Here is a 13,391-nt window from a genome sequence, read left to right on the forward strand (position 1 = left end):
GCATCTCACTGGGTCGATGTGGCAGATATTCGACTCTTGAATGCTCACGCTTTCTTATACCACGTGCAGACTTCAGAGTTATAACTTGTTATAATAATTATCGACGAGAAAAATGTCATCAAGATAGGCTTATAACATGTTAACTCTCCAGTCTGGCCAGCGTTTTATCAAATATATTGTATTATATATATTGGCATGTATATATTGGCCAAAAAGGCTATCAATGCATTTGTTTATCTTCACGAGGGGTTAACCAAATGAAAATTTTGTATAATATATGTATAAATTTCAGTATATTACTTTATTTGATGACAACAGACGGATGATGCTCAGTTTCTTAATGAGAATTTACGATCCATTAGGGTTGGTGGGTTCGCTGGATCCAGGGAAAAATATTAATACAGGACGTACAAAAGTGCACTTCGATCTTCTTCTCTGATCCCGACTTGCAAAAACATTTTCCCAGACATCGCCACTTCTCGTTCACGGAATTTGAACGTTACGCTCATTTGCGGGGTCAGCCCCTTTAGTAACATCGTGTTCAACGACACACCATTTACTTTGGTGGCCGCGTCTCATATCACGCGCACTTTTCCAGGTTTATTGGGATTTAAGACTACCCCAAGCGGCAAGTACCAAGTACGGCGTGAGTCAAACTTAGCCCTTTCTTCGTCGGTCACTACGTGGATGTACCCTTTAAACTAGTAATCTGCTATCTGTTAACGTACGCTGTCATACAGCGTCGGATCCCTCTCCAGGCGCCGCTCGAGACATTTCAGTCGTCGCTCGGCCATCGCGCTTCGGTCGACTGTCAGGGAACTCTAAATCGTCTTGTTTCCACAGCAGCCCTGTCTCGAATTTTCCGTCCGTCTTCCGTATTGTCGTTCCTTCAAGGATCAAACGGGCCCGTTGATCATCATTGCCTTCCAAATTCGTTGCAACGGCGGCACCTATGCTTTCCACCGAGAAGAATTCTCGAACGTAATTATGTAGATCGAGCTCGGTTAATTCCGCACAAATGTGCATCTGACGAAATTGGTTCTCTTCACCACGCAGACAACCGCAAACAACCGATCCGATGCGAGTTTTCCCGCTCTTTCCGGCTCTTGCTCCCTTCCCTTCACGTATTTTGGCAGTATTTAGTAGATGAATATTATTTACTCCGATCAGCAGTCCTGGAGTAGCCCTCTGAAAACTCTTCACCGGCAAACGTTGTAGGTGCTTGTACTGTTTAGCTAACTCATCTACATCAATTGATTGTTCCGGAAGCCCCAAGTTCTCAACTGTGTAGACTTCTGATAACTGATACACCTTTCTACTCCCAGGTTCCGAAATACCTAGCTTAACGATTTGAGTTGTAGCCACTTTCTTGTTGATTCCGCTGGTCCACTACATGCACAAGGCTTGCACCTTGCCATCGACCCCAAGTTCGTCAGCTATTGATTGCTCTAGGAGAGTTGTAGATGATCCATCGTCAAGAAATGCGTAAGTGTCGATAGCGCTTGTCTTACAGTACAACGTGACCGGTAGTATTTTGAATAAGGTCGACGTAACTGGTTGTCGGTGGACAGTGACAGTAGCATTCGTAGTAGCCAAAGGCTGTTCCGGCTTAGGGTCGTAATGAAGTAGTCGATGGGGACGTTTCTGACATTCTTTTACTCTACAAACTTCGCCTTCACATAGCCAGCGAGTGTGTGCGATGAGACATCTCCGACAGAGTTTCTTTTCCTTCACCACTTTCCAGCGTTCGTTCACTGAGAGCTTCTTTAACTCGACGCACTTCTCTGCGAAGTGGTCATGCGATTTGCACAACGGACAATTCTTTTTTTGCATCGCTTTCGTTACGCTTTATGTTCGATGACTCTACCCGTTGGTCACCTTTAGGAAGACTGGCAGATGATCCTTGCTTCTTCTTTTCGTACGTGGTATGTGTGTTCACATATACTTTTTCCTTCGCCTTAGGTTTTTCATCTTTCTAATTTTTTAAAATCGGACAAACATTAGTTATTCCACTAGTAGCGGTCGTGACTCTTCCCATATATTCACCAAACGTCCTCAAGTTGACAATCGGTTCTTGCTCCTGGTACAGTGTCCAGCTGTTGGCTGGAAGTTTATCGACGAGCTCTTGTAGTAGAATGGGGTTGGAAAGGTGATTTTCCATTCCAATAGCTTGTAGATTCCCACACAGATTTTGGACAACTAGACCAAACTGGACCAGAGTTTCCAGCTTGTCCGCTCTTGGTGCGGGAGTGGCTCGAACTTTGGCAACAATGTGATGCACGATTTGCTCGGGCCTCCCATACAAGGTCTGTAGAGTTGACATAATTTGAGGTACTGTCGATGGGTGTAGCAGAAAGCTGCTCACCGACTCCTTTGCGATTCCTTTCAACGAACGTTGTAGACGCAGCAGATTTTCCGAATCTGAATAGCCACATGCATCTGTTGAATGCTGGTAACTACTTACAAAGAGGGCCATTCAGTAGGGTCCCCAGAAAACGTGGGGAGTTCCTTTGGGATCACCTGTCTAGCTGCTAGCTGTTGACGCGTAGGTCCGTATTGGACATTCAAGAAATTAGTCCTACCGAAATTGTCTAACCCTGGAGGGTGGTATTGATTAAACTGCGTTACATTTGTCGGCCCTATCTCTCGATTTATGGTAAAAGTACAAGGTGTTCCTACTCTACCCGCCGTTCTAATGACACTAGGACAAGGTGTCTTTCTACCCGAATACGCTACCGAATCTGCATCGAAAATATGAAATCGAGAATCACTCACCATGGGCGACGTCAGAGATGTACCACTTCCCGTGGACTCCGGTATTGCTGTATGTGGTGGATGTGTCTCTCGTAGAAGAACCGATTCCAGTTGCTGAGAAAGCTGCTGCTCTTGTTCTTTAGCCGCCGTAGCTCTTCTTCACGCGCAGCATGCTCTTGCCGCCGTTGGGGTTCCAGTGCCTGATATCGTTGCTGACTATCCTCTAGTTGTCTTTTCAATGCGCTTCCTGTAGCTGTTGCCGCTCTCCTGCAGTCCTCCAGTCGATTCAGTCGGTTTACAAGTTCTATTTCTCGCCTTCGCCTCAATTCGTTCTCCTGCTGGTGTTCTAGTTCCATATGACGTTGCCGTTTCAAGATCGATTCAATTTCATGTATTAATCGATTCTTAGTGATGCTCTCGATCGTACGGTGTATAGATGCCCGTTGCTCGTCAGCAGCTGGTTGCTAATCTTCACCAGTGATTGCGCTACCTCCCACCGGAGTAGACGAACCAACAGGGATAGACTCTTGTGGTTCGACCGATTTTGGAATGTTTTCTTTCTCACTACCACCGACGGCACCGGTATGTTGTATGTTGTATATTGTTCTACCTGCTCTTCAGCTCGCCTCTCGTCCTCCAGACGTTGGATTTCACGGTCAATGTGGGACCAACGACCGCTTGTAGCACTCGATCAACCAGATCCCGACCTAGCTGATTGCTCTGGTACTCCCTTCGACGAACACTCTTCACAGCAAAACTCCTTCGAATGTACAGTATTCGTATCCACCCTCGCGCACGAAAAATGGTTCCAACGTTTGCATCCTCCGCATTGGACCATATACAATTCTGCATTGTTGGGTTGATCACATATCGCACAGTCGAGATTTTGTCCGTGCTAAAAATCGATCACCGAAGGCGTAAATCCATCCTCTGTCAGGTCCAGATCGTGTTCAGAAGTACTAAGATTAGACCGAAGAGATTAGACTGTTTGGCAGCCTTGGTCTTGGAACGAGTCTGACGGACAAACGATTTCTCCATTCTCGGTACTCTATAAATCTTTGAGATTATGTTGAAATGATTTCGGAGGTCTTCGAAGCAACTCGTCTGTGTTCCTGATCAATATACTGCTGCTATTCGCATAACTGTCCCATGTTCTATGCAATCCTTATGCACCGTGGGACTCTTATGCGTATAACGGCAGTATAGCTCAAAGCTGTAATTTTTTTAAGTTTAGTAACTAGGATAGCAACAATAAAAATTCATGTTTTCTTACATTTAGTCTCCTTACACAATGCACCAATTAATTTTAAGAATTTAATTTTCTCTTATCCAGTCTAGAAAGAAGAATATAAATCAAATAAAAGGTGCTAATTTTACTGCAGTATAATATTTACGTGATAATAGATAATGTTGCACTGCATTTATCCTACATATTCTTCTCGTTCACGCATACTCTCACGCTGAAACAAGGGACCGCCCGGTGACTGCATTAACCGCAACAGCGACACTTCAGACAAATTTTCATGTAATATACAAAATGTAATTATTAAAAATGTCTTCATATTTGTAATAAGTGCTTTATTCGCACCCCTCGATTGTAATTGAATGGTTGTTGCTGACCTTTTTCAAGGCTAGATGGTGCGTGCATGTAATGCAAACTTTTAATACGATATATCATCGTACCGTAAGGTCGTCATCCACCGCACACGTAGTCTCGTCTCTCTTTACCGCTCACTGTATAATTATTTTCATAAAATTTCTCTAAACTTGCCCATTAAAGCAAATGATGATCAATGATACTAGTGGTATTAATTGTAATTATACTATTGACATTTGTTGGAATTGTAGGTAAATAATGATAATACGTATGCAGTGAGTGGTGAAGGAAGCATGAGCGGAGACCTTACTTTTTTTTATCTTGATTTGTTTTCCGTACAGAGTACCAATTCTACCGACGACAGAGAGGCAGCTCCCACACCTGGACATTACATATCAACCCATCAACTCATGGACCGGGGACCAACTGCTTTACTTCCCTTCCGAAGGAAAGCGTGATCAGAGATTTTATGCCTTAGAAAATCCCGGCGGCGCCGATTGGGATTGAAGACCTTTACGTTACAAGAGTACAAATAAATTTTCATAAACTCGTAAGACTTGTCAAACTGAATTTGTTATTAATAACTTCTAAGAGATTAGGTCGTATATGATGTCAAATTGAATCGCTTACAACTAACTTTTGTAGGTATAAAGAATGTTCTATGTAGGGGAAACCAACCATTGTTGCGATACGTTAGAAGCGTTAGGAGCCTATTGTTGTGTATGGAGATCTCCATATACAACTATAGGCTTCTAACGCTTCTAACGTACCGCATTCTGGTTGTGTGGGAAAGTAATAAAAAGAAGAGTGAGAAATCCTCGCATTACTTATTTCCATTGACGTTTGGCTGAAAAATGGTCTTGAGCAATGTTGCAGCTGGTAGAATTTCCTACAAGAATAGCTATCGAACTTTTTCTCAGAGCAATATGGAAAAGGCTAGATGTCAACTGAACAAAAAGTTTGGTTTTCCCATAGTAAATTCCATACACACTTAAAATGGTTTGCGCAAAGTGAGGGAAATAGGGACGCTACCCGAGCAAAGCTGAAGATCAAATTGAAATCAAAATTTGCTGTTATGATGTAACTTATTTTGAATACTCCAGTTGATCTCATTTTGGTTGACTTAACGGTTAACACAGCAAAAATTAGAGCAAAATTTTACACTGTTGAAGCAAACGGAAAACTAATCCTGCTTTCAATGAAATCAATTTGATTACTGATTTTGCATTCATAATGTTCTACTGAATACGGGCCTGGAGTAAATGGTTCATTTACCATTTACCATTCATGTTTCTCAAGCTGAAAGACTTGGGCTCCAATCTCACCCCGGGCAAGTCACGAATGACCTGAAATGTGTTAAACAAATCAAATAAACAATAATCGCCAGATGAATTTCAATTAAATTTTAAACAAGACGTAAACAGCAGAACTTCAAGTTAAGTTGCTTTCATTTAAAAAGTCTTGATTGCATAATGAAAGCACAATATGATATCAGACTTATGTCGCAACATTTGAAATCAAAATGAGTTTTCATTATGATAGGAACTGCACACTTTAATATCGATTTGCTTTCATTTTGTTACCGACTTTGCTCGGGTAGGGATCCGATTTGCATCCGTTCGAGCACTGTGGAGCGCAAATGCCAAAATTTGCATCTGCCTACCCTAATACCCTACTAATATTGCAAGTTTTATCGAAGTTTTAAAGCATTCTACAAGTGCAAATCATGATTTACAGAACCCTCATAAAATCGTATCGATAGGTAATGATTTATTTTGTTTTTGGAAAAGGCATATGTCCTCATCAATGCCATTTTCAATCCTTATCAGGCGACGTTCAATGTCCGATCAGCAGCAACTGATGATTATCGATTGAGTAAGTTTTAGGGTTGGACACGTTGTATCTGTTGATAGTGTTGGTGTACGGTTCTTTTTTCACTGATTCATCGTAAAACAGTCCCGAACGGCAACGAGTAATACTCTACACAAACGCCGGATTAGTTCATTCATTCATAAAACGTTATATATCTACCAGTGTCAGTGTTTCCATTACTCCGTTCAGGAATTTAGACGGGGTATTTCTGTCGGATGGGTGCCAATATTGCAGTAACATTACCGTCGCCATCGCTAGCTGATAATCAGGCGCGAAAAATGGTTGCAATGACGTAAAACGGAAAAGTACCTATTTTTGTGCAAACCATTCATTGTAGGTATATGATATGTATGATCAACCACGGAATGACGTGAAATGCTTACGACTGTTTCACCTGTCAACGAAAAGGTTAAGCAATTTCAGAAACGCATACTGAGCAAACAAAGTCTTGGGATTTTGGATTGATATTTTGTTATCTCTAGAGCATGACGTAAATACTTTGGTAAACAATGGCTTGTAATGTCATTTTTTCAAATGTTTGTCGGAAAATAATGGTTTAAATGGTTAAATCGAAATAAGTTACCAAATTTATTTTAAGAAACTGCCCTTTAAAAAAAGTTGATTGGAAATGAACGTGTCAACAGATAAGTAGATTTGTTCAAATGACTCAAAAGTATTCTTTCATAGACCAATCGAAGAAGTAGGTTGTAGTAACACACTTTATTGATCTGTGACATTGATCTGGAATATTTTGCGGAGGGGCACGTCACGTCGACACGAGCAGGTTCAACGTAAGCGCAAAAAATACTCATATAAACGAGCTTATTTATAGTGACTGATTCCCAGAGAGCAAACATCTCCGCGCCGTGGGTTAGTTCAAAAACATCATGATGAGTAAACAACAAACAAAACCCGTTCCTTCGCGGCGCATCTATTTGGCAAGCATCTACCAAGTCATCATTAACATCATCATCGTCATCATTGCCATCACCATCATCGGCTTCAACTGACGGTATACTATCGATGGGAATAATACGTAAAAACCGCCACGACTATGACCGAATATGTTTAGTGTTCATTTCGAAGTAAATACCTCTACACCGCCACGGCCCCCGGAAAGGTTTCGTGAGCTGAATCAGACGCGAGTAGTAGCAGTATTGAACTGTCCATCAATCGTGCTATATGTAACTACTAAAAAGCTGAGCGGTTGACGGTCGTACAATCAACGTCGTGACTAGAAGGTAGCGGAGCTTCATTACCACGGATTTTCGGCATAGTGAAAATAACTACCTTGTCATTGTTGGTGACGTACGAGCAAAAGTAAGAACGGTTGCATAGGTTGGATGAATCTAGTGATGAGTGATTTAACGGAAATTTGAAATTTGTGACAAATCTTATTAATATATGTACTTATCTACTTCTTATTTGTTTCAATAAATATCAAAGTGCATTTGAAAAGTTTCATTTGACTGAATTTGCTATTGTTTTACTATTCAACCAACTAATTACTTATTTGTGCTAACTCAAAATGAAATGGGACACATATTCTCACTTGTACTCAGAGGTATGGAGAAATGTTTAAAAACTGCAGGAACTCAGCGCTGCGTACCTGCAGTTTTTAGAAATTTCTCATACAACTGAGTAGAAGTAACTCTCTCTCCGAGTTATTCTCAGTGGCCTTGTATAAAATAATATGTATAATGTGATAATATAGATGCTATATGCTTTAAAATATTGTGTTCAAACTTTATGTAATAAGGATAAATATTATCATAGTAAGTATTACAAATTTCAATGGAGTCCCATCGTGAAAGCTCAATTATTTTCAGCCTGTGAGAAAAACTTAGTAACAATAATAGACAAATAAGAGGTGTGACAACGTTTTTGAATTAAACATGTCTTTCATCTGTGCAATATAAACATGTCTTGCTTACAGCCACATTGCATAAACTTCAATAGTATCAACAACAGAATACTTCCAAAATTTCCACGTTATCAACAAACTACCTACATACTGAAACAAACAATCACTAACAATTCCCTTTCTCCGTTATTTTTACAGTTATCTATCCACCATGCTGCGGTTGCAGTGTGGTCACAATATCCGGGCAGTTCGTCAACACGAATGTCGTTGAACCGAGAGAATGAAACAATAGGTCTCTCGGAGACGATGAAGTTCAACAGAAACTGGCAGAACTGTATCAACTAATCAATACCAACAACAAGAAGCGATAGTGACAGTCGCACATGGTAAAGATAAAAAAGAGGTTCCTGCCTCGGTACCGTTAGTCCGAATCAAGAAAAAAAAACAAAGTGGTGTTTTGTTGTGGAAATGTGTGTAAACAGGTTGTTTTTGTAACGAATGTGCAAATAATAGAGGCAGCAGCAACGACAATAACAACGAGAAAGCAGCAAACCCTACCGCCCCGCCAGTCGAAAAGATCCGGAAGAGAAGAGTGCGGTGCATTGTGGAAGAAGTTTTTCCCCAGTTTGTGCTGCAGTGCTCTGCACGAGTGGTCGTGATTTAGTGAATGTTGAGTTTATGAAACTGTGGATACAATAAAAAGCGCGCAAGCGAATAAGCTAATTTAGAAAAGAATATCGATGTTCACTGGTAAAGTGTTCTAGTTTTAAGTGGAGCAAAATGGGAGTAATGTTCAATTACGATTATTGGGCCAACCCGGATGAGTCGACGGAAGTGACGTTCTTCATGCCGAACGGCGTCCTCATCATACTGAAATATTCTATTACCACGAAGCTTTCGGACCTTAAAGCGGTAAGTAGTGTTGAACAATTTAATATTTTTTTTTGTCCAGATTCACATTCAGTTAGGGCCCATGCATTAATTATGTCACGCTAAATCGAGGAATAATTTACCCCCTCCCCCCTATCGTCACGTTTTTCCCATACCTAATGCATTAATTGTCACAAAATCTTAGACCCCCCCCTCCCCCCTTAGAGTGTGACATAATATATGCATCAACCCTTAGGGGAAACAGTCCTGTTGTAGCGATACCGTTAGAAGCGTTAAAAGCCTATTGTTGTGTATGGAGACCTCCATACACAACAATAGGCTTCTAACGTACCGCAACAATAGGATTGTTTCCCCTAGGTAAAATTTCCAGACCCTTCGACCCTCTTCTATTTCGATGAAATTTTGCAGCGCCAACTGACGAATCAATCAGATGTTACCCTCTCCGATTTCCATGAAACAATTCAAGATCAACAATGGAAAAGGCATCATCAGCTATTGTAAAAAAAAAATATTCTTGCGGCCTTTTCCAGTGAATCGGAGCTCACCTATGCAATTCGGGTACACCATCACCTCACACCTCTTTCCGATGCCACAAGAAGTTTTGTTTACACCATCTGATGAGGTTTTTTAAATTGTCCGTTTTGAAGAGTTCGCGTTGGGCAATCATTGAAATTTTTGCTGGAATTTGGCCTAATTTGTCAAAATGGCTTTATTCGATATTTATCAATACATAATTGCACTCTGAATTTTTGCTTTGGGAAGATGCATAAATGACGTAGCATTTTAGGGTACCAGCCATGTATAAAAATACGCTACAAGGGGAAGGGGGTGCATAGTTGGTGCTTCATTAAAAGTAAACCCCCTTGTTGGGTATTTTTCTACATGGCTGGTCACCCTGAACTGCTACGTCTTTTAAGTTTGTCTCTTAGACTACAGGTTAGTTCATTGCGATTCTCTGAATATAGCTGAGTTTTTTTTTCTTTAAAATTTAGGAAATTTCTCAACGTTTCTCTAGACTTGTTCGTTCGGTAAACGAAATGGCTACCGAACAAACAGGCTTTTTTGATGGATTTTCAAGCTTACCGAACGATTTAGTAAGTTGTTTTTTATGTTATAAGCCCGAAGGGTTTCCAGGTAACGTCATTTAAATCTCTAGGATTAGCGACCTAAAGGCAATTATACACAGCAAACAATCATGAATTTTATTTAATCGGCACGAAAGATCAAGCTTTCAATAGGGTTCTGTAGGGGGTCGGATCCGGCGTAGTCTTTAAAGATCTTGAGTTCAAAACTCATCCCGAAAAAGTATCCTGAAATGTGTTAAAGTGACTATAACAAAAAAATGTTGAATTCTCTTCTTTTATTCAATTGATATGCTCTGTCGCTTCATTAGGCATGGTCTCAGAGATTTCCAAAACTATACTAAAAATGCATGAGACTCGCAATTGAAATCTTGGGCACCTTTTTCATCAATCTTCATCAGACTCATCGTCAAAGAATCTCGTATCTCTTCTTCTACTTCTTCTTAATTTTTCAAGCTTATTTCTTATCGTATATTAGCTTGCTGCGTGCTCTCAACTTAGTGTTCTGGATGCAATTCCACAGTTATTAATTGAGGGATTTCGATGCCTGTACAATTTTTGCATTAGATAGAGCTGGAATTAGGGCCTAACAGCTTTTGTAAACAATGACTTCTCTTGACGATTTCTAGAAATTCAAGGCAAACGCTAACCAACATCCTCGTCGGCAGGGAAAGACTTCCCCTATCCGATGGTTAGGTTGGTCTGCGTGGACGTGCCTTGAATTCCTAGAAATCATCGATAGAAGTAATTGTTTACAAAAGCTGTTACGCCTTAATTCCAGCTCTATCTAGAATTGTGTGGCAAGTACAACCCGAAAAAATCCTAGACCGGACCGGAAATCAGACCCAGCCACCTCTAGCGTGGTCTTGCTTTGTAGCTGCGACTTTACTAACTAAACTAACAACTAATATAACCATTCCGACCATTCCAATCTTAGCGAAGCACATTGGGCTTTCAACGATTCCAGACCCAGCCTAATAATTCCTTTATTTATTTGGCAATACTATCAACCTTTTTTAGCCTAAATTACACAAATCGTATTCTTTAACGTTTCACGGGAAAAACAAATCAAAAATACAGGCTACACTTTTAAAAACTCGCAGAAGACCATGAATTCCACAGTTTGCACGACGAAAGGGCAATCTTATTAATGAGTTATTTCTCAAACTACACACTTTTGCCTGAAGAGGGAGATGTGCCAGTAGAGTGGGACAGTCAATATGCGCACAGAGCACATCAGAAACACAGAGAGCGCTGGTTGTATTTCTTAAGACGCTGAAAGTGTTCTAACCTGTGGTAGCTCAAAACGATTGCGCCATGGAAGGTAACGCAGGGCCCAGCGAAGAAACCTTCGTTGAGCACTTTCTATCCTGTCGGATCCATTCTGGTAGAAAGGATTCCGAACCGATGATCCATATTCCAATAACGATCGAAAGAGTGCACAGTATAGTGATTTCAAACAGTACATGTCTTTGAAATCTTTATATCTGGGGAAAATCAGTCCTAGGTTTCTCGAAGCTTTATCCGTTATATAAGAGACGTTTATACAGAATGTCATTTTGGAATCCAAGATCACCCCAAGATCTTTCACCAGGCTCTCTCTACTAATACGAACACCCGACAAAGAATAGTCGTAGATATGCGGACTCTGATGACTTGTGAATGGAATTACAGCGCACTTATTTGAGTTTAGCACCATCCTGTTCAAGTCGCACCAGTCGGCGTACATATGTAGTTGCTTTTGCAAGAAATTCGCATCGTATGGTTTAGCTATTTTCCAAAATATTTTGAAATCGTTTGCATTTGATAAACGAGTTCCTTCCAGTAAACTGTTGATGAAATACAGGTACAATAGGAAAATTAACGGGCTCAGATGGCTGTCTCGAGGAAATCCAGAAGAGACAGTGAAGGCGTTAGAGAGGCAGTCTCCAATCTTGACGTTAAGACACCGAGCGGTCAAGTAAGATTGGAACCAATCAAGAAGACAGCCGGTGAAACCAAACCTGGAGAGTTTAGCAACAGCAATATCGTGGTTGATTTTGTCGAAAGCGGATGACAAATCTGTGTAGATAGCGTCGGTCTGCAGTCATTCGGACATTTTCGTCAACAACGCACGTAGTGAAGTAGTTGATATTTCGGCATAACACCATGCTGATCTTCGGAGATGAGCTGCTTGCATTGGAAAAAATAGTGTCTAACACCACTAGTTCGAATAATTTCGATACTGCACACAGCGCAGAAATACCCCGGTAATTATCAACGTTTGTTTCGTCACCCTTTTTGTGGACAAGGTGCATATAAGCTGTCTTCCATAGCGATGGAAAAGTGCCGGTACGTAGTGAGAGTTGAAATATGTGGCGTAGTGGTGTGGTTAATTTAGAAGCACCTGCGAGAATCCTGGAGTTATCAACATCTAAGGAGTATATAGCTACATCTTTTGCTAGGACGTTTCGGTAATCTGTTGTGGCTGCAGCGACTCGTTTGAAAAAAAACAGCTGCGTTTTTCGTAGATAACTGCTGCCAGATTTCCGGTTCACTCGAAGCTTCTGCGTCATTCAACTTCATCATCGATGGTAATCCATCCTCTTTCCTCTGACTTCGAACATAGTTTCAAAAGCACTTCGGATTAGATTTCATGGATGCTTGAATGTTGCCCTGGTAAGCAGAAAAGCAGAAATACTCAATTTTTGGTAACGATGGTTGATACGCGAATACTGCTCTTTCAGCAGAAGTGTTTTGGCGCAATTCGCGTGATTGCCATAGCGGGTACCTGGAAGATTTAGCAGTCTTCTTAGGAACCTGGCAGTCTATGACATACGACAACTCATCGCATGCACCTTCTAAGTTCTGAAATCTCAGTTTATATGCTGACTGCACTACCGGATCGAAGGACGTTGCATTGAATCGTGTGATCATGGTCAAATTACTGGTAAATTATTATGCCATCAAAAACGGCATTCTTTGGTTGCCCTGGGCATTGGCAAAATCTTGAGGTAGCTTCAAAAATAACAGGCTTCATGGCTTATCTGGATCTCTACCCAAACGGGAAAGATGAACACCTGCATTTGAACCAGAAATCGATATTCTCGCTCAGCTGCATGATAAGCATTTCATCACTCAAGCTACTTTTCGATGATAGTTTAATCTCTCTTCACCTATAATTCATTATCCTCTCTCTCTCTTTCTTATGAATAATGTAAAAATATCTCTCCCCGAAAACCAACGAAAATGTGTTTTCATCTCCCATTTGACACTGAAAACTTGCAATTGACGTTGATGGCGTTATTGTAGCTCTTTACACGGATGGAAAATCCCATAAACAACTGTCATT

The 13,391-nt window shown here is 40.8% G+C and overlaps 1 protein-coding gene across 4 annotated transcripts in view; it reads left to right on the forward strand.

The window, feature by feature from the left end:
* The window catches only part of Pi3K92E (phosphatidylinositol 3-kinase 92E), a 51,015-nt gene that overhangs the window by 10,652 nt on the left and 26,972 nt on the right, over positions 1-13,391 (forward strand). For 3 of the 4 annotated variants that reach the window (XM_065218972.1, XM_065218974.1, XM_065218975.1), the window contains exon 2: positions 8,286-8,999. In XM_065218972.1, the coding sequence (XP_065075044.1) occupies positions 8,868-8,999 (132 nt within the window). In that variant the 5' untranslated portion in view covers positions 8,286-8,867. Of the gene's footprint in view, positions 1-7,376; positions 7,544-8,285; positions 9,000-13,391 lie in introns of those variants that run through there. The other variant, XM_065218973.1, reaches the window with a different exon arrangement.

Source organism: Ochlerotatus camptorhynchus, unplaced genomic scaffold, assembly GCF_037179485.1.
Source record: "Ochlerotatus camptorhynchus isolate MF236.1 unplaced genomic scaffold, CSIRO-AGI_Acam_v1.1 ptg000096l, whole genome shotgun sequence".
Taxonomy (NCBI): Eukaryota; Metazoa; Arthropoda; class Insecta; order Diptera; family Culicidae; genus Ochlerotatus; species Ochlerotatus camptorhynchus.